At 36.6% G+C, this 22,467-nt stretch overlaps 2 protein-coding genes across 10 annotated transcripts in view; one reads left to right on the forward strand and one right to left on the reverse strand.

The window, feature by feature from the left end:
* The window catches only part of pax6a (paired box 6a), a 23,804-nt gene extending 15,326 nt beyond the window's left edge, over positions 1 to 8,478 (forward strand). For 5 of the 7 annotated variants that reach the window (XM_088611424.1, XM_088611422.1, XM_088611425.1 and 2 more), the window contains 7 exons: positions 5 to 170; positions 5,302 to 5,460; positions 5,843 to 5,925; positions 6,147 to 6,297; positions 6,699 to 6,811; positions 7,154 to 7,304; positions 7,690 to 8,478. In XM_088611424.1, coding sequence (XP_088467550.1) covers positions 5 to 170; positions 5,302 to 5,460; positions 5,843 to 5,925; positions 6,147 to 6,297; positions 6,699 to 6,811; positions 7,154 to 7,304; positions 7,690 to 7,775 — 909 coding nt within the window. In that variant the 3' untranslated portion in view covers positions 7,776 to 8,478. The remainder of the gene's footprint in view (positions 1 to 4; positions 171 to 5,301; positions 5,461 to 5,842; positions 5,926 to 6,146; positions 6,298 to 6,698; positions 6,812 to 7,153; positions 7,305 to 7,689) is intronic. The other 2 variants (XM_088611427.1, XM_088611428.1) reach the window with 1 other exon arrangement.
* Positions 1 to 22,467, reverse strand: part of elp4 (elongator acetyltransferase complex subunit 4) — a 135,704-nt gene that overhangs the window by 43,056 nt on the left and 70,181 nt on the right. Inside the window, exon 10 of one of the 3 annotated variants that reach the window (XM_088611430.1) lies at positions 19,663 to 20,521. The exons of the other annotated variants lie outside the window; for them this stretch is intronic. Within the exon in view, the coding sequence (XP_088467556.1) occupies positions 20,390 to 20,521 (132 nt within the window). The 3' untranslated portion in view covers positions 19,663 to 20,389. Of the gene's footprint in view, positions 1 to 19,662; positions 20,522 to 22,467 lie in introns of those variants that run through there. 3 annotated transcript variants of the gene reach the window in all.

Consider the following 22,467-nt stretch of genomic DNA (forward strand, 5'->3'; position numbering starts at 1 on the left):
TCAGGTGTCATCGATAAACAGAGTCCTCCGCAACCTGGCTAGCGAAAAGCAACAGATGGGTGCAGATGGCATGTATGACAAGCTGAGAATGCTGAACGGTCAAACGGGGACGTGGGGGACCCGGCCGGGCTGGTACCCCGGAACGTCGGTGCCTGGACAACCTAATCCAGGTAAGGAGAAGAGCCGGATCTACTCTAACACCTATCCCAGAGAAAGCATTGCATATTATTATTATTATTATTATTATTATTATTATTATTATTATTATTATTATTATTATTATTATTACTGATGTTCTTGTTGCTGATGTTGGTGATGTTTTTTTAATTAAAATGTAATAGGACTATTATTACTGTACCTACTGTTGTTAATGATGTTATTATTATACTGCTACCACCAGTATTCATAATGGGTCAATCAGAATCTGTCTGGATGCCATAATATTATTGAAAATGGCGGAATGACATTCGAATTTTTAAATATGACGTCATTTATCTACAATTAATTACATCTTATTATGATTATATTATTATTAGTAGTAATAATAATAATTCACCACAAATCTATGGACATTTTTATACGTTTCGTAGTCTTTTAAATTCTTTCTTCCCTCATATAAAAAGAAGAGTTGCAGAAACGCTTTATTCCACGGTTCGTCTTTTGTACAGGCTTTTATTTTTATATTCATGTGTTATTACCGCAGCTCTGGCAAGGATATAGTGTTCAGAACTGTAGAAAGCAAGCGGTTCTGCATAGCCTATCTGCCTGTCAAACGGGTCCAGCGCTTCCTGTGTCCGGGTTCAGGCTGTGCGTGACTATGGTCAGTCTTTTCAGTGGAGGTGTCCGTCCAGCAACCTGCACCCCCCCTCCCCACCCCCTTCAGAAAAAATCAGTAACAGTGTGCGGGATATCTGGTACAAAGGATGTTTCTGTCACACGCAAGAATTTGTTATGGGAACAATTCTGTCGCTATGTAATTGCTCATTAGAGAACGTTTTGTTTCTCATTAAGGCGACATGAATAAGCGCCTAGTTGGAGGAGACAGCTGTAGAAATGTTCCACCGGAGACCCCTGGACACGATATGGCACCGCTTGCCAATTAGACATGTCGTTTTTAAGAGAACTAAACAATATAAGAAGGACACTATTAAGATACAGAATAGTTTTCGCTTTCTTTAAAATATCTTCTGGCTGAACCCATTTCAGAACAACGGCCAGCAAACACATCCAACACCTACAGTAGGAAGTTAGTCCTAAGAGTTTTAATACTTATATCTGTTTATGTTTCATAAGAAACTCGAAGTACTTGTTCTTCATCAGGCTTAGCAGTGGGTTTTATACTTTTTTTCAAAAGAAAATAATTAGGAAAACAGAAAGACCTCCTAACTGATCCAACCGCGAGGCAGAATATTGCTCATTCTGTCAGTGGACTATAACCGATATACAAAGACATCCTAGATGCACTAGGATGTTTGTTGTGTCGTACAGCATATTCAGAAAATGTGCTTCCATCTAATTTAATCTCACTGTTAACAAATCAAATTTATATATATATACATTGTCACTGGAAACGAGTAATCTATCAATAAGATGTTTTTGAATGCTGTTATGAAGACCTTCTTTACAAATACAGCTTAGTCGATTTTAATTACTCTTTTACTCTGTAAAATGTCTTATCTTTCTTTAAAACAGACTGGGGTGGAGAAAATATCTAAGAAAATGGAATACTTCTTTAACTCAATTACTTTGTCTTGAAAAAGTTGAAGAGGCACTGTACCTTTACAAGCAGCTCTGCTACCTCGTTAGAGAGGAGACGCCCGTAGGCGGATTCTCACTAAAGCTGCAATAGGGTCCCCACATTTCATTCATCCCTATTTAAATTAATAAAATAAAATCTCCCGCTGTCTTTAATGAGCAGCTGTCGATTCTTTGGTAAAATAGGGTCTCTCAAAATTCCACGAGAGGCTAACGACTGAAATAATACGATTAAATAAAAGTGGGGAAAACCCTTAAAGTAAAGTTTGAATCTTTTAGAAATCTGAGAGTCCCCGTAGTAAAATAATATTTAACGATGGTATAGTTAATCAGCTATCTTTAGTTAATCAGATAAACTGTAATCTGAAACAGAAACATCTTTCATTCCCAGAACGGCGAAACATTTTTCACCCTAGTAAAGAGAAAAAAAGGATAAGCTTGTTTATTTTTTAACATAATTCTAATGTCAAATATATCAGCTCATTAACGGTTTTGTCTTTTCCCCCTCAAGACTAGGCTGTTATTTAAAATTAATAGGATGTGTATATTCATATCTTGCTTAATGCTTTTTCCTTGCACGGAGCTCGTTTTAGGAGGCTTTAAGAATCCATTACTCCAAAAGCATAAGGAAGGACCGTGTCTCAGAGGGGGACAAATATGGTCTCAATCTGATAAATGCCATGCAGCAGTGAATAAAATAATGGATACATCGGGGGTGACAGGACCCGAAAAGGGACAACTCTATCCGAGGGAAGAAAAAAAAACTCTCCAGCGATTTAGTGGTTTTTAGGGATCAGTGTGGCAGTTTTTTTCTTATCTTTTTCTTATACAGGGCTAAAGCCGTCTAAAGGATTTAGACACTTTCTCTTTCAACGAACTCTAGAATGTTTTGATCCGGTCTCTATGGCTGAAAGGTGCCGCAGTTGGTTTGCTATCGTTTTTGCTTTTTTGCTTTTTTTCCGCCTCACTGATTAAGACACTACGAAACTAAGGAATGATTTTATTTCCCAGCGTCTTTTTTTTTAGAAAACAAATCCCAAACCTAGCGTCAGTTGGTCTGGCTGAGGGATAATAGGACGCACATTCACTCCTTTTTACGGATTAGCCCCCAGAAAGAGAAATAGCGTAGACACAGGCTATTGAACAGCTTTTCTTTTAGGCCTTTTCAGAAACAGAGAAGGAGACATTAAAAGAAGATAACTTAATTGTCTGTCACTCCTTATTTATTTCTGCACTTCATATTAGGATATCTAGACATTAAACAATGCCTTTATCTTTAAAACAAAGATTCTGAGATTAAGTAGGCTACTGTACAACTTGAACCGCGGTTTAGCAGGTGGGATAAACACTGTGTACTGCTTATATAACGTTTCTTTCTCGATATTCTGCTAGGGAAAATGATGATTAAGATATTGTGCGCCCGGATACAAATACAATCTCTTGGATATGTGTGGTGGAGCACTTGAATATAATGGTTAAGAAGCGCACAACATAAATGCTTTCTCACGGCATCTGATCTTGTGACTGTAAATCTATTGGCACTGATCATATGGAAAACAGCGATGCCACCACAGAGCCATTGATAGATGGATGGATCGAAAAGTACTATTTTAAGCACAGGGCAAATCGTTGTACAAAGAAATGAAAGAATTAGAAAGCATAAAATAAGCTCGGAACTTGACAAATCAGGTCGAACTGATTGCAACGATTTAAAAGACTTTGATTGGACTGACGATACAACAGCATTTAAACCCAAGATCACCTGTGAAATAATATTATAATATTATTAACATCGATACTTCACATGCCAGAGCTACAGCAACATCGAACAACAAAAAATTAATTCCTTCCCAAACTTGCCAGCTACTTTTACGCTTGTAGTAAACCATACTGCAGAAGCAAAGCGTGCCTTTCATATTGTTCAGTGAGATTGATTTCTGATTTGTTTATGCCATATTTCTGACTAAAATGAAAAAGTTACTGAAGTGTATTTCTCTAAAACTCAGATGTAAACTAACGTTTCCTGTCAATGATGATCAAATCTAAGAGGTCCCCCCCCAGTCGCAATTATTGAACAAACACGGACGAGGTAGAGATGTCCTATTCAAAATGTTTGGGGTGTTCTTTCTCCCGTTCCCTATAGAAAGTATAAATCCTAAATGGCGTTGAACGGGCCAGCCCAAGGGACAGTGATTAATGATAGTAGAGCATAAAGGTTAACATACTGAACTGAAAAGTCTGTTGACTGGGATCCTTGTGCTACAATGCAGAGCACTGCACGCCTCGAGAGAATCCTTTTGTTACCTCCTCCAATTGTGTCTTCAAAATTCTGCCCACGAAAGTTTGCCATCCCTCCTGCCCCAAGAGTTTAATAGTTTCCCTTACTCTACTGGCATTGTGTCATGGTGAAAAGCAGCCCCTTCTATTCAAGTGTTGGTGGTCACCTCAATAGAACTACAAACGCCCATATGGTGACTACTATTGAAGTATCTCACTATTTAAAAGGGGGAGAAAGTTTGGGTTTTAAAACATTTCAGAGAGCCTGAAAAGGTTTTACCACATTTTGTCACATTTCTCTTAACCCTTTGAGCACTGTGGCCATTGTTGAACAGTGATAAAAGAGCTGGAAGCACAGGCTGCTTACACCGAGAAAGGCTTTCCCACAAGATTTTACTACCTGGGCAGTTGAGGAAGGTTGTGACGACCGTACTGCCAATAAGGAGGGAGAGAATAGAGATAATAATAGTCACAGCATAACCAAAAGTAATGTGCTTTAACATTAAACAAACTGATCTGGCACTGACAGGTTATACCTACACGACGCTTTAATAAACTACGGACAGTTTAAGGGTAACACTTTTTTTTAATTCTACTGGATTGATCGATTACTGTAATATACTCCATTTCCCAGTTTCTATTATAGGGCTTCCCAACATAGTGCAGGCGATCACAAAAGAATGGACTGTCCTCTAAACTAAATATAAATTTATTTAACCGAGAATTACAGCCTGTTCTAAGTGATTCTTTAATTACAGCATTCTAGGTAATACGTGTCAAGGCATTTCACTTTCATACAATAGTTAAATGAAAATGCACAAGGACTCGAGCATACTTTAATTTCAAACCCGAACACGTATTTCCACGGAATGCCATGCGAGGAATTCGCTTTTATTTTGTTGTTATGAATTTCAGACTTGCTAAATTCATTAAGAGCGTTCACTACAATCTAATAAACATGATAACAAGAAGTTGCCTTTCACGTATTAAAAAGAAGTGGGTCGTTTTTATTGCATTTTCCTAAGAAGCCGGAAAAAAAACGCTTCCTAAGAGAAGTTCTTTCAACAAGAAACATGCGTTTGTCTAGTACCCCACTTCGTGTTTTCTTAACTACTTTGAGTGTGGGTATTAGCCCACCAAACAGGTTTGTGTAATTTTTCCTTAATCTGTCAGCAAACACTATTCCCAGTGTTTATTATTGTGTATTAAAAAGCTATAGGAAGCACAGAATGTGCCTGGATTTGTTTTGATTTCCTTCCTTATTTCCAGATGGCTGCCAGCAGCAGGATGGAGGAGGCGAGAACACAAACTCTATCAGCTCCAATGGGGAGGATTCAGATGAGACCCAAATGCGGCTTCAGCTGAAGAGGAAGTTGCAAAGGAACAGAACGTCGTTCACACAGGAGCAGATCGAGGCTTTGGAAAAGGGTAGGCGATAAAGGACAGTGACGATTAAGACGCGATCGGAGCTTTAACATACTTCATCGCCTATTTTGCTTCTCTCTCTCCCTTGTTTATAAAGGAACGGTTTTAAAGCCGACTGTATACTGTTAGATTCCTTCTGGGATTCCTTCATTTTAAAACAAAAAGCGTTCCAGTTAATATTTAAACGTACATTTTAAGTAAAGATTGACAGTCATGGACTATGTATACACTTAAGAGCTAAACAGTTTAAAATAATGCTAAAAACATAATACCAAAACATGTCGACTGGTTTATTATACTGTTAAGCAGTAACTTAATGGTCTAATTCGTTCTAATGAGGTCCGGGGAGTTTTTGACGTTAATTGACACATTTTCTTATTTTCAGAATTTGAAAGAACCCACTATCCGGACGTTTTCGCAAGGGAAAGATTAGCCGCCAAAATAGACCTCCCTGAAGCCAGAATACAGGTGAGAAAAAATGAAGCAGATTTGCTGATTTAGACGTAAATGGCATTTCAAAGTTATGCAAGCACCGATCGCCACACTTTTAGCCGTATGTCAACACTACCTACGGAGATATGGACTCGCACCTTGTGGATATCCATAAATGATATCGAATGAATGAAATTAGATGCCGCCATTTACTCGGACAGCAATCATAATAGCAGGGATCCTCTGTGCGCTTGCAGGTGTGGTTTTCTAATAGAAGAGCGAAGTGGAGGAGAGAAGAAAAACTGAGAAACCAGAGACGACAGGCCAGCAACTCTTCTAGTCACATTCCTATAAGCAGCAGCTTCAGTACGAGCGTCTACCAACCCATCCCGCAGCCTACAACGCCGGGTAGGAAAAAGATAACAGATCTTTCCGCCTAGGAACGAATGCAATAAAGAAAGGACGTTAAGAACGGGAGGAAAGGAACTATCTAAAATATTTTCGTTATTCACAGTTCATGCTGTCAACTACCTACACATTCACTGTGTAGACATGCGTCGTTTTATACTAGGACAGAACACAGTTATAATCAGATTGATACAAGGGTTAATGTTAGAGGCTGTGGTTGTTGAAGAAAAATGGGCATAATAATTGATAACGGATAACTGAATGCAGAACACCAGTTTTTAAAAATAAGTTATTCGAAATCTCAGAAAGTTAAACTATCCAGATACCTGTGTTAAAAATGCCTGTTTTTTGCACACACAGTCTGTATGGCTAAGTTCTAATTTCTTGTCTTTCCTCCTCAGTGTCTTTCACGTCAGGGTCAATGCTGGGTAGAACAGACACAGCCCTCACCAACACGTACAGTGCTCTGCCCCCCATGCCAAGCTTTACTATGGCCAACAACCTGCCTATGCAAGTAAGTGAAGTACCCCTGTGTAGAAACAGTAGGTGTTTCTCAGGAGAACATTCAGAGAGATCCATTCTTTTGGCAAAAGCTTAATACAGTTAACTGTTGTACCAAGTGTCATGTCATAGCCTGTAAAAGCAATATATGTATACAGATTTAAAAGAGATACTGTTGTGCCACTAAATGTTTACTTTTTAATTTCACATTTGGTTTTTAATGTCATTCTACACGCATTTTGCAAATTCTGGGCCACTCTGGTGTTCAAGAGGCTAAAACCCAGAAATCGGCATGTTAGTTTGGAAGGCAAACATCTATATAGTCAAGAACCTAATATATATTCTCTCCTTATAGCCCCCAGTGCCCAGCCAGACATCCTCCTACTCCTGCATGCTGCCCACCAGTCCGTCTGTGAATGGGCGGAGCTACGACACATACACGCCCCCTCACATGCAGACACATATGAACAGCCAATCAATGGGCACTTCTGGCACCACCTCAACAGGTAGGCAGAATCCACCGCCTGCTTGCTTACCATACTGTAAGAGGCAGCTCCATTATTTACATATCCTTTCATTCCATGGGCTGTTTTCTGTTTTTTTTCCCTTTCATTCATATTCTACTCCATGGTCAACTACATTAACCAAATCCTTCTGTATATTGTAGTTACACAACTACATTTCCAATTCTTTTTTTTACCCAAGGAACATTAGGAATATTGTCTCTTCAGCCATTGAACAATTTCTGTTTAATGCCTTTTTTCAAATATCTATCTACAAAACTAGCTTTCATACTCTCATATAAAGTTATAACCCTTTTGTGCACTGAGCATGCTATCATTCTGTGTTACATCTGAACTCATGTATATATAAATGTTTATTTCTTTTTAGGTCTCATCTCCCCTGGAGTATCTGTCCCTGTCCAAGTTCCAGGCAGTGAACCCGACATGTCTCAGTACTGGCCAAGACTACAGTAAAGAGAAGAGCTACTTCACATTGTGACTTTCCACAGAAAGTTGGCTGTCGTGCAGTATTTTCTAAAGAGAAGAGAGACTCTGAAAGAGACACTTTTGTACTGGGATTGTGCCCTGTGCTGTACTCTACTTGGCACATGAAGACTTGGGGAAAAAAATGGACTTCTGTAAAGTGCCAGGCGTTATATCCTAAATGGAACAAAACTATCTTCGTTTTCAGTTTCCAACCTTTAGTCATTTTTGGTGTATTTGTAAATGGCCATTTGTATGTTATGATAAAACAAGAACAACACTGGATGGACTGTCGAACTGAGTTGGTCTTGCATCTGTTTAAAAAGGAGAACCCAAGATCAACAGATTCTGCCATGAATAGTTTTCTCAAATATATCGAGTACTTCTACCAGTCTTTTTACAGATTGAGGACTCTGATGACGCAAGCTTGTATCATTCCACTACAAAGCTGGAAGAAAAGACACTAGCTGTGTGTAAGCCCATTTACCTGTTGGTTTTTCCAAAGCTTGTTGGCAGCTAAAGTGTATGTGCAGAGCGATAACCGCAGAAAAGAAAGTGAAAAAAAAAACTTTTGGTAGCTAAAGGTAGATTGTGTCTTCGATATAATCCAATTTGTTTATGTCAAAATGTAAGTATTTGTCTTCCCTAGAAATCTCCCAGAATGATTTCTATAATAAAGCTAATTTCATTTATATTTCCCAGAATATTCTATAGATGTTTTATACACATTTTCATGCATCAAAAGTACATTTTTCTTTAGGTCAGTTTCAAGTTAATTGTTCTTAGCTATAGTTGTACTGTAGTGTTTTACAGTCAAATCATTTTTGTGCGAAAAGAAATATCTCATTCCTATAATTAAAAAAAAAAATGCTTGCCAGAGTTTTAAACATAAGTGTTTGGAAGTTGTTTACAGCTACATATCAGAATTAACCATTGTTGATTGTAAAACAGACCAAAGCCTTTGTATTTCATTACACAACTTTCTTTTTTAATATTAGTCTTATGTTGCAAATTTTGTAAACATTTTAAGTTCTTTTACATTGGCTTCAAGTATGTTTTACTTCAGGCTAATCAAGCATTCCTTTATTTATGATTCAATACCAAGTACGTTTTAGCATGGAATGCCATGCCTTTAATTATATTTGTGGTGTTTACCTACACCATGACACACAAAGGGGGCTCTTCGTCAGCGCATTGCATATAAGATAAAAAGTCTATACTACTGTCTCTTAAATATTTCAATTTAATTTTATTTAAAATGGAGCTTTTTAAATGTATTTTGTGAAACTATAAAAATCATTTTGTACAGTATGCTAGTGTCTCAATGAGAGCTTTATCCTACTGTTGAACTAACAGCCTATTTATTGGGGGGCGGAGGGGTGGGAATGGGGAATTGTTCCAAGTGCTTGACAGAACAGGCAAAACTGCTCTGTAGCTTGTCTTAGAAATGGGTATTTAAAAAAAACATATTACTGGCCTTTTCACCCATTTCCTCAGATTCCACTGGTTTGCCTCAGAGATTAGCAAACATTGATGAATTGGAAAACCACAATATGCTTATTTTCACACGATACCTGGAGACATACAAACACCAAGGTCATACAGTCCATACGTGTTTGAAATACTGATACTGAGTATTTTATGCGAAGGCTATGAAAAGCACTGAATCATCACTTTTTGCATGTCTTAAAAAAGTAATCACTCCTAAAAACAAACCAGTCCAGATCAAAACGCCAGTTAAAAGAATGATATCAGAGCAGAATGAGTTATTTTGCTTCACTTCCTTGCTCAGCAGGGATGTGAATAAAATAGGAATTCCCATTGAGAGCTGAAGTGGCTGCCTGTGGAAGTGATTGTTCAGCTACTTCCATATTTCTTGGAGAAATATATAGCGCATATTCAAGTTGAAGTAAACCGCCGATCATTTATGAACTTGTTAACAATGATTGCAGATAATTAGCCAGTAATAGAAATTATCCCAATAACAGACACTACTTTCACTTTTCCTCATTGTACCTCTTTAATATTGTCCCCAAAAGTCTCCATTTTTTTCACTAGTCAATTCTTTTTCTGTTCTTTTTGTAATTCTTAAGGAATAAAAAGAGTGTAAATGAACATGTCACAGATGATTTTTTAAAACAACAATCATGAGAGGAATGTAAAACGGTGTAGTATAATGCCAGCAACTTTGTATTTGAATTCTAAGCAAAACGAGAAGTGAAGACAAAAATATCTTTCGTGTGCGTAAGGAAAACTAAGAGACATATCGACTTGTGATAATGTATACTTAAAAATCTGTCACACATTTTTAATCTGGTTACACTTCTAACGTTATCTGCTCTCTAATAATTACATATTTAAACGTTTACAGAATTAAAGAAACACGATTAAACAAAAATGTAATTCAAAAATTAGATGTTTTAATTTAAAAAATATATAATTTTTTCCATTTTCTACAGCAAAAGTGCTCATGGATTTGCAGTTAATATTTTTTTTTCTTATGGTCCCTGCAACCAAATCACATGCATCACTCACCAGCAAAAAAAAAGAGAAAAAAATTGTGAAAGTAAAAGTGATATAAGAAATTTACAAAAATTATATACACTGTTACAAAATATAACATCTTTCTATTTTCACTAATGCAGACAAGTACACAAGTAATTTTTAAAGGGAAATGAAAGCTTTTGAAAATCATGAGTATTTTTCACACATTTAACTGAATCAATGTCTTATTCTTTTTCTTCACAAAATGATTTGATGTGAGCAACATACAATTAAATTTCTTCATAAAACAAGTAAATTGCGTCCCATTACATATATGAAAGCAGATATAAAAAAGAGATGCACAAAGACATTATTTTATAAATGCACAGAGCAAATCTATGAAACATGATGCTATAGCCTGCTCTGGAAAGTTCTGACAAGCAGTGCTCTGTGATTGAGGGACGTCTTCATGTTACTGTAACAGTGATCAGCAATATATCAACATGTATTGCATCAACTATTGATTGAAAGCACTAGACATGAATCTAAACTCTGGGAATGCATTGTGCATTTTCTAAAGGGAACATTTTCCGGTTTGTCCAGAACCAAATGGTGATGAATACCTGGATAAATGCTAAATGATAGAAAACAAACGATGGAATATGAACAGAAACTCAAGCCAAGTGAGCTCCAGCACTGGGTGACTGGTCATCAGCAAATCTGACTTCAAAGCCTTTCAAAAATGGCCCTTCTTCAAGGAATGCAGTTCCAGCCCAAAGTTCATCATGGTTTTGCTCATGTTTTATCGGGTCAGAAGGATCAGGTTTAACATCTCCTGCTACTGTATGTTACACAAGATGTGGTGAAATTGACATTCAGCAAGGGTGTCTCCTCTCTTTCTTTCCCTGACTTGGATTACTTATTTTTTATCAAGATGCCGCTGCCAGATTGCAAAAGAAACACTCCTGTGCCATGAAGAGATTCCTGAATTGGATTATAATATAGCATCCCTTCATGTACTGTAATGGATAAATGAAGAAGACGTTGGTGGTTATGTCCCTCAGCAGAACACCTAACGTCCTGAAATCAATGTATTATTGTTCTAGACAGGTTTGTCAAGTGGGTTATATTTAATGTAAGACACATAATGTGTGTACTGAGTAAACAGAAAATTCTAAGATCTATAGCTACATGTTAATTTATTCTACATTTGCATAGAAATGATGATAGTTCATTAGTTTGATTCCAAAATATCAAATAAGCAATTGTTATTGATGAGGACAGCTTGGTACAGAGAGATGTGTATTGTTTTCAAAATTGTATGTCAATTGTTTTCAGTCTCATCCTTTATACAACCCAGAAATTGCCATACGATGGCACTATAAACAAAAAGTATTAGTATAGAATACTTACTATAATATAGCAAAGGATATTTCATATCTAATGGAGTATGATTCTTGATCCAAAATTCATTTTTGCTGTGTGTCAAATATCTAAAATAGAAAAACTATTTTCCTACTAGGAGAATGCATGAGCATTTAACTTTATCTGAGAATGTCTGCAAAACTCATTTATAAAAATGGCATTGGCATTTGTGTTCCATTTATGGGTCTCATTCAATGTTCCCTATGTTTCTGGGTATACTCACATATAGCTCTGACACTGTCAAATAGAATAATTTAGGGTTTCCAAGGAAGACATCCTGTTGTCTTCAAATGCTGACAAAACTACCAAGTGAAATCAAAACTCTTACAGCAGAAAGAAGTTGGAACTCTTACAATATCAGATCAGATGTTCATTTATGTTAACTGACCTTGGTGAAGAGTTAAAGAGATAACATACACATACTGTAAGTAACACAGTCTAAGATATGGGTCCAACAGTGTTACAGGCTTTATGTTTAATGACAATCCTTTTTCATTATGAGCCTGGGTTTTCTGGAAAAGTGATTGCTTGAAAACTTTCTATTGTGAATATCCATAAAAGTACACAGGAGAAATTCTGAGGCATGGATAAGCATATCCAACCAAATTCATACAGCATAAACATAAACATTTCCAGTGACCTTTACCAGCATCTAGATCTACCAGTTGCATCCTGAAGACCTTTTCTGTATGATATGTGCTAGTGAAAGAACAACAGCAAGGTTTTTGTCAGGCCTTCCAATCAAACTGCTAACATTTTCAAAATCAGCCAACAACACCCCCACCCAAAAGACCACCATAACAAGCAGCACATCCCATAGTGCCAGTGTTTGAGTTACATACATTCTTTGTTTCCTGGATATCAAATTCAACAACAACGTAAATACAAACCTAATCACTTGTTCTTTTGCCAATTTCTTTTAAAGTAAATTATTTTGATTAAACTTTTCAGTTACCTTCAGATTAAAGTCAGTTATTTATTTTCTTTAAATTTCAATGGCTGAACCAAAATGAAGAATATTATGCTGTCATACTTGCCCAAGTGTTCGACATTCTCCTACTGTACTTAGAAGATGTATACATCATGCCTTGCTGTTCTGCTCTTATATCCAATACGTAAACTCAGAGGGAATCTCTAACACATGTGAAATATCCAGAACAAATCCCGTGAGTGGCAGGTGATCAGATACTATGCAGTTCTAGTCCAAAAATCTTTTTCTTAAATATCTGTTTGGGCTTGCAATTCCCCTTCATTTTTCGAATATGTTAATTTTATTTTCTTAACATCATGTTAAGCAATAATGAACTTCTGGAGCTATCTGTTTACTTGAGTGGTACGATAACTGACCATGAATGAAATAATTCACAGCATTATGATTATAACACCTCTGGAAGGAAAGCCATGCAAATTGCAATTTCAAGGAGAGCACAAAAACAATTACAGATTTATTTCTACGCCATATTTTCTGTAAGAACAAAATCTTAAATGGCATAGTTATGATCTGCTGTGACCCAGATCACCTTACTGAACATAACTATTCGATTGTACTTGTGTACACGTCTTAACAAGCAGGTAACTCAGTACAGGAGTGTTTTACAACTTTGAAGGAAGCTGCCAAGTGGTGTATAAGTTCCTATGACATCCATTCCTCTTCCATGAAATGGTGAGGGTACTTTACCTTTCTATCTATTTTGTCTACCGGATGTGGAAGTTCTTGCTTTTTGAACGTAAAACTGACTTGGAAGGCTAAAAATATTCTGTTCTCAACTGAGGGATTGTACCAGTCTACAGAAACAATATGTACTATAAGCTGCTTCCTCTTTGTTTCTACCTCTTTTTGTTCAGCACCCTGCTTCTTTACACACACACACAAGCATGAGCTATCTAAAATTAACCTCATACCTACTATAAAGGTGCAGTATTCCTAATGACAGTGGGTACATGTTCAGAATATGATGCAGTTCTACAACAGCAACACTCAACTTAACCCAATTACTTTTATTCCCTTCATGTTTAAGCTCTTGAAATACTTTTTTAAAAGTTGTTTCTTTAATGTAACATCTATTTTAGGTTAGAATGAAACTAACCTAAAGTATATGAAGCAACTGTAAACTTCGGAATCACTGCAAAATATTGCAGAAACGATCACTTATTATTGGCAACAGTATTGTCAAATTCCTTTAAAACATTCAGGACCTGGCCTGTTGCTTATATAGTTCAAATAGGCATCTGTGTTAGCATACATAGGCTGCAAAGGAACAAGTAAAGGTTATTTCCGTGCTAAAAAGAGAAGAGAAGAAACACCATGTTTCTTTCATTGTGTTTCTTTTCTTCTCTTTTCACCATGGAATAAAACCTTACTTGTTCCTGTTGCTTATCTCACTCCTGTTATTGCATCTCTGCACTGGCTTCCAACTGAGTTTATAAATGACATTAAATATTTCCCTGCCTTTATATGTATGATGTATTGTTTAGTTACATGATCAGTCTGAATTATTTTTGGTCTCATATACAGTAGGTACCTTTTCTGTCCTGTGGTTCAGACTACAGAGTAAGGGGGAAATGGTCTCTATACTCCTAGACCACAGAACACATTTCTTTTTCAAAAATCAGAACATTTTGGACAAATTTAAAACTAGCCTCAAAACATTTTTAGTTTAATGATTTATGATTTTCCCTCAGGCATCTGTTGTTTCCTGTACTGACAACAGTTCTTTTTGAAGTTTAATGTGATAGCACTTTAGCAAATAGAGATTATTATAAGCAGGAAGATAAAGACCCCATCATTGATCACAGTAAAGAATGAATGCTTATGCAATCAGATGAACACTCTTTAAATCTTGAAAAGGAAGAGATGTGATAACACAAATACAACTAATATCCTGTTTGGTCAAAATGTTGACATAAAAACGGACGTAAGTCTTTTCACATTTAAATACGCCCACAGTGTGGAGCATTTTAATAAGGATTTGCTCTTCCTTTACTAATGGAAGTAATATGGAGTGACAAGACAAACTTTAAAAAGCATTGAGTGCAAACAATAGGTAAATAATGCAAAAAAAAAAAACCCTTACAATACATCCATTTTCTAACTGCTTTATCCAGAAGAGGGTCACGGGGGAGCCAGAGACTATCCCAGCAAGCAACAGACGCAAGACGAGATGGGACACCAGCCCACTGCTGAGCAAACACAGACAGACACATGCACACGCACTCACACCAGGGCCGATTAACAGTACCAGCACATCTCTGTACTGTGGGAGGAAACCAGAGCACATACAATACATACTCACGAAAAAAAAGTCATCGAGAAGGAAACATTCTAGGCCCCTTTCTAGCTATTTTTAGTTAATATGTAAGATTGTTTAGAAGTCATTCCACCTCAGAACAGACAAGCTATGACCTAATTGGGATACAGACTTCTGTGTTTCTGACATGTGACTGGGTTTCTGAAGCAGTTCATTAGTCACACATATACGCACATGCATGCACATCGCAAATTATAACAGGACCATCTATATGTACATATATAATCACTTGGCATCACCACAGCATAGCTATACAAATATTTCTGATTCTAACACCTATCTTTAAAGGTTTGATTAGGTGACACAGTACACCCACAAATAACATGCAGCTGTATGTTTAGTTCACACTGAAACACAACTGTAGAAACTCCTGCTATAAACAAGGCGACACCTCAGCTCTCAGGCCCAACAGAAGCCAAAGCTGTTTGCACTGGTACAGAGATCCAGAAAGACTCAACGTGTGGGGAAGATCCTGTGGGATTCTCTGCCACTCCCAGAAATGCTTGTGTGGGATTAAGAACACAGGATGTTGAGTGACAGCTCTTCCTGGTTATTCTTTTATCCCAGAGTTAGCTGTCTATCCACCTGGCTCAGGGAGATACTTGTTTTTTACATTAATGTACAAGCATTTATTTAGAAAACAAATATTTAGACTGAAAGTCACCTGGCATGTGAAGTCAGTTTGTCAAATGTGTAGGCTGACTTCCACACATTAGAGGACTTATGATGCCACTACTGAAGCAATGGAGATGAGTGAAGCCATTTAAGATTCTATTTCCCAGTCCTCTACTTTCAAATGAAGGTTCTGTGAGTTGAGCTTGAAAACGGAGATGACAGCATCCTCTCCTTGGACGTGTATACTGTGAACAACACTGCTGTCAACAAAAAGAGAGCAAAAACTCAGTAGTCCAAGCAGCACAGACATCAACACCCTTTTCTTTGTTTCCTGGGATGGCTGAAAAGGACAGCAATTCCTGAGGAATGCAAAGGGATTATGTTCTCAGATAAAAGATATAAGTCTGCAAACACCACCAGAAGCAGCATTAGAAGGACCCTATACCAGCTGTCTGCTGCTGCAGCTGACTGTGGATGGCCTTGCGCTAAATGCCCATGTGAACAACTCCAGGAAGCTGGGAACTGCTCACGCAAATACAACCAAGTTTATTCAATGACAACCTACCTGCATCATGCTAAATACATATTGTATCACAGCAATGAACATTTTGTACTTTATTTCATGTACATACTGACCTGAGTGGCCTATGATGAAAGACCTTATGTGAATACAACATTGTTACATATATTAGGCTGTAGAGTAGTTTTACCTTAAGCACCTTGTATTTCTCTTGTCAGGTCTCAGAAACTAAGCATGGGTGGACCTGATCAGTACTGGGATGAGAGTTTCTGCTGGATGTGGAGTTGGTAGGCTAGATGACATCACTTTCCTCTGGATCAGAATACCCAAATGTACTGGAGGAGGGAGTTCCCACTACTTTTTCAGTGACAATCTCATGGCACTGTCCGTGAAAGTAGGGGTGATCAAGGTGACCTACTTGCATTTCTCCCTTAATCCAGTTTAAGTATTTTCTCACTTCACCACCTTATCTGCTGTGTAGTGGGGTTGTCAGCACATAATGATTTATGTGGTTAAGCCTGAGGTGGCTGAAATATAGGAAACACTTTGTTTCACAAATGCAAAGCACTGTACAAATAAAAGCAAGTGACTTGGATTTAACTGTGCCTTACGATATTTTCCTCTGCTTTTACAACTAAATTACAAAAAAGATTTATTCAGGATGAAACAGAAGAGACTCTTAATAATGATCTGGAATCCACATATTTTCTGTATCAATTTGAGGATAATAAAATGCACATAAGTGAAAAATTACTCTCTGGATTAGGAAAACAAGAACATACTTGACGGGAAAACATTCACCTGACAGATCAGAGGAGCTCATCCAGCCACTGCTTGAAAGAAGACCTGGGGACATCGGCTTCAATAACACGATGGGGTCTCTCTTGAGCCCCACAACTCTTTGTGTGAAGAAGTGCCACTCATTCCTAGTCCTAAACGTACTTTCTCCCAATTTTCATTAGTCTTTTCTGATTTGTGGAATATATTCATGAGCAAATTCATGATATTCAGCATTTATACAAAATTTCAGATTAATAAACCATACATACAATAGCAACACTCCCCAAAAATACTTGACAGGAAAAACTATAACTTGTGTCTTCCAGCTCTGTAGCAACTGTATACGGTCTCACACTGTGGCTACAATCAACTAGTCACAACACACCCTCTGGGGAGAAATGAAAACCAGCAGACACTTAGATCAATCAACATTTTTGTAAATATAGCACATATTCATAGACTATAAACAAAGACAAGAGAAAAAGCATTGTAGAAATGCGGTCAGTTTACACAAATTAATTTAATTTAGCAAAACAATTAATTTAGTAATAAAAATTTATTGACTATGTATAGCATTATTTCAAAATACTCTGTTGATTATTTCAGTTTTGCTTTCTAATTAGTATCAATGTATACAATTAAGACCTGAGCTAAAAAGAAAGCTTTCACCTGAAAAGTAAAAAAATAAATACATTCCAACCAAAGAAAGACTTTATTTTAGTCAACGATATGAGCTTACTGAAATTGTAGCTTTGGAAATATACATAATAACATTGTTGTTATACAGTATCTGTGTATCTGCATAAAAGTCCAAAAGACCAGACAGATTTTTTATGCAACACTGCTGCCTTTGATGTTAACAAGTGGTGACTGTGTTCACACTTACAACAAAAAACTAAATTCTCAAAATGAAACCAGGAAAAAAAAAATTAATGCAAAAACGGTTGAGGATTTAAAAATATGTTTAAAGATTTCAAAATCAAATTTCTTCTACTGCAGTCAATTACCACAAGGTAGGGAGGAATCCTGATTTCAGACAGCAGAGTGCAGAAATTTTGTTATGGGTGTTATGTATAGCAGCAAGACAATAAATTGCTTCATAAGGCTTGCTGTTGAGGACTGCTGGTTCATGCACCTTGGTTAATTGTCAATTTGAAAAATGTACATTTGGAGTCCAAACAAAATGCAATCCCATTTTAAGAGGCATCATAGCACGGACCCAGCAGATCCCCAAGCATTAAGTACACTTAATAAACTGTAAAGCAGCAAGATTAATCAACACAGTAATTAATGGATTAAGTTTTCATATATTTAAGTGCAGTGATAAAACGTAACTTTTTTTCAGGTTTCTGTTGCACTATAATTTTAGATTTACTAATATTTAGTATGGTGGACTGAATTATTTTTATTAATTTTGTTCAAGACAAGGTGATAATCTATCTTTGCTTAGGAAGGGACCGTAGAATTGATGACTAGATTGGTGACCACTCTGTTAGCCTATTTCAAAATCAATAACAGGTATGCCAGCAGTATACTAAAGCTCATGAACAATAATGGCAGTCCAGTTATATTTATATTAAAATGGTTCTAAGTTTTTAAATTCTGTAATGCACTGATCATTTGGCTTGCATGTTCTGTACATGCAGGCAGGGTGTGGTGCAGCAGTGACTCAAACTAGTTCTTGGAAGACAGCATTCATATTTCATTGTCCATCACAAACCAAATGATCCTGACATCTGTGATTGACAGGCATTCCATCTGTCAGATGACCCTTAGCCACTGTAATAATTTCATATCAAAATGTAAGCTGTGGAGGAACGTGTCATTGAGATAAAATGCTTCACCCTACCACAGGAAACCAAGAGGGAGTAATTAAGTGACATGTGACAACCTGACCTCGTGTGTTCACCAGTTTAAAAATGAGCAACATTTTGTTCCACAAAAAGTTGGGAGAGAAAATAAAACACAACAAAGATCTTTCTTTTTAATGACACATTCGAAGAAAAGAGAAAGGCTTTCAAAATAGTTGGAGTGAGTTAATTATGAACCTGTTTTTTATTCAGAAAAACAGTGTTATGCTCCATAGCATTACGCATGCTGTATCTTCATTTCTGACTAAACCTTTGCTATTATATAAAACAAAGACTCCATAGTCATATCAGTTTACTTAGCATTGTTCTTTTGGTGCTTGTCAATAGCTGTTAAAGCTGAATGACAACAGACTTATATTCAATAAGCCTCAGCATTTGCATTGTACCAAGAACAACTAAAAAACCGCCTACATTTTTACAGATGAAGGCAATATGCTCATTTCTAGAAATACCAGAGGTTTTTGGAAAATAATCAAGTAATTTATGTTTAAATGCACATTAATGTTTAAATAATGAAAGTTTATGGAGCTGAATTCAATCACATATATTGGTAGCTGGAAATAATATACTGGTGTACACCCACAATACTTTCAGAGAAATAAGCAGAGCTAACATGTTTTGGAACAAATGCAGTACCTTTACCTATGGTATCATGCTGAAAAGTGCAAAGGTGAATTGCAGGTCAGGCTACAGAAAGGTGGCTGAACACAAGGCACATTTAATAAGGTAGCAATGCTCACTCAGCCTTAAGTGTTCATTTTGCTGCAGGGAGCATACCTTTACTGGCTTTTTATTGATAGAGACCCAATACCACCTACCATTTAATCTTTAGTTTTATCGTCAAGACTCTGTTTGGATTCTGCAAAAAAAAAAAAGTCTCTTAAATTATAAGCTTTTTTCTTAACTTTTATTCAGAAATACATTTTACAGCAAATATTAACACAATACATCTTATTTCACATGAGTGTCATGTAAGATTACAGTGACAAACCTATTATAAGGCACAACAGCAAAATTCTATTCAATGTAATTTGCAGGTGAAATGACACTGGTTGCTTTGAAATGTTCTTAAAAATATCATAAGTACTGATGTAGTACTGTGCATCAACCATGTGTCATGAAATCCCGATGACATCATTTACAGGTACAATCTGTTTTCATCAGAAAAACACTTCCCTTTGAACTGCAAACAAAACACATCTCCAGACTGGAGTGCAGGGATAAACAAGAAACCATACACCATTTTGCTGCTGTCTGTAGCAAGCCAGTCTTGTAGCATCACAATTAATGCCTTTTAATGTAAAATATCAAGAAAACTATCATGGCACTAAACTGCAGAATTCACATGCTTGTCTCTGGAACACCAAAGGTTCCCAATGGTATTTACCTTGTGGTTTGCAACACGAAAAATATGTATTTTTACCAGATGGAAGAGAATACATTCTTAATATTTTCAGGAGTATACATTCTTAAAATTTCCCCTAAATTCTGGAATTTAGGAAAAAATACTGAAAGAATAGGTCAGGATTAATTGGCAATACAACATCCAGCCATAATTAGAATGTCATGTAAATGGCAAGTGAAAGGGTTAAATAAAAACCACTAGAAGTCCAGGTGCTTCTTGCCTGTGGCTGTAGTGCCACATCCCAGTCTCAGCAGTTTGGCCGATTCTGCCAGATCCTGTTTGCTCAAACGGCTCACTGTGTCTGACAAGTCTGGAGGCAAGTGCAGTCTCTGTACAGACGGAGAATTTTAAGAGAAACAGAAGCGAGGGAGCAGTGGAGAATTAGAGAGAGAGGGAGGGAAGGAGAGATGGAGAAGAAGAGACAGAGAAACAAATTGTCACAATTTTTGCTTTAAAGAAGTACTTAAATATGACAGGATACAATTATACGCCGTACAGTTCTCTGCAGCAGATGTGTTCTAGATCTCAGTAATTCTAGTCTGTTCATTTTAATAAACTATATGCGTGAGTTGGTTTTGTGGAGTTTGCTACGTAAATAAAAGATGCCAAATGACAAACTGCTGCTAAATTCGTACTGCAGCTGTGTCCAAGAAACTCAGAAAATGAGAATAATTTAAAATGCAAATTTCAGACCTTAGGTTTGTTTTTTATTGTAATTGCTATCACGTAAAGATCTAACTATTATGAGACCAATCTTTTTCAAATAAATATAACTGAAACCACCTCTTGCAGGTTAGTTATTCTTTCAGATTCTTACTTAATGCTAAGAGGATTATGTGGGTTATACTGCATGTCCAAATCATCAAATTAGACATTAGCAAAACATAAAACATTGAAACCAACACTAACAATGAATGTGCTAGCAATTTTAACTAGAATGGTTTCTTAAAATATTTGAAGAAAAACATTTCAAAATTAATGTTCAAGCCGCTTGTTGTCTACTTGGAGAAGGTCTCAAAATGAGAATGACAACATAAAACCTACACCTATTAACCTTTAAATTATTGAAACATACTGCCATTTTAAAATAACTGACATTAACCAAAATAAAGCATTAAAAAAACATGCACGATCTCTCCAGTGCACATGGGACCAAAGCAAGATTCATTAACTTGGAATGTTTCAGTGAAATATTTTGGAAATTCTAATCTATGGGTCGGGCTCGCATACAACATGAAAAGTGGATAAAAGAATGATGTTTTAACTATTTATTACCATGTACTCTTAGTGTCAGCAATACACTGGTGACACACCAAAGTCATTAAATTCAATGGTTTACCACGACAACTTGCTCCACATGAACACTAATCTTTCTTAGTCAGCTTGTGCCAACATTTTCAACAAAAGAACATTTAATAAGTGCCCTTCAAATAAATCCAAAGAAGGTAAAGTAGAAAGTGTTAAAGGGGGTTAAGAGGGTTTCTTTATTAACTGGATCAGGTTTGGGGCCCTTGGCACTTGAGAAATAATACCATCAGGGTTCTCCATCCTAAGGTTTAAACAGGCCTGTAATTTGCTTCAAGAGCCTCTGAATACACTTGATTCTGCACAGCTTCCCTTAAGCTATAAATAAAGGAATGCTCCTGTCCACACATAGATACTTATCTCATTCTTAATAAAGGTGCTTGTACTCTTTGTCTGAGTTCCAAGTGTTGCTGTTTACAAGAAAACAAATGAACAGCGCTCCTACAAGTGGAGAGCTTGAAGATCACTTGAGTTTGCTCTTCCCCAGGGCGGAGAAATTGCTCCCAGTAGCCCAAACAAGCTTATCTGCAGGATGTATATGTGTATATGAGTTCATGCACAATTTAACTTCATTGTTTGCACAATACTTTTCAATAGCTTGTCAAAGCTGATAACTGCTCTGGGCTGTTGATAAAGAAAAAAAAATTCTGAAGAATGTGTTAGGGGGGGAAAAAAAGAAAACAAACAAAATCAGCACAATTTATGAAGTAATTATTAGTTTTCAAATGACCCTGTCTTGAACAGGAAAGCTATCATTCGCATTTGTGTCTATGCTGATTGATACTTATGCATTACAATTAAATGTATTCACAGCAATGTATGCAAATTTGGCAAAACATGACCATTAAAATGATAGAGTGCAAAACTGCAGTAGGACTTGAAAAATTGGGTCTCCTAATATGAGAGACTGTATGTGAAATAGCGGTAACACAGGCATCAATAATAATAATGATAATAAAAATAATAATCA

This window comes from Lepisosteus platostomus, chromosome 18, assembly GCF_059453375.1.
Source record: "Lepisosteus platostomus isolate fLepPlt1 chromosome 18, fLepPlt1.hap1, whole genome shotgun sequence".
Classification (NCBI taxonomy): domain Eukaryota; kingdom Metazoa; phylum Chordata; class Actinopteri; order Semionotiformes; family Lepisosteidae; genus Lepisosteus; species Lepisosteus platostomus.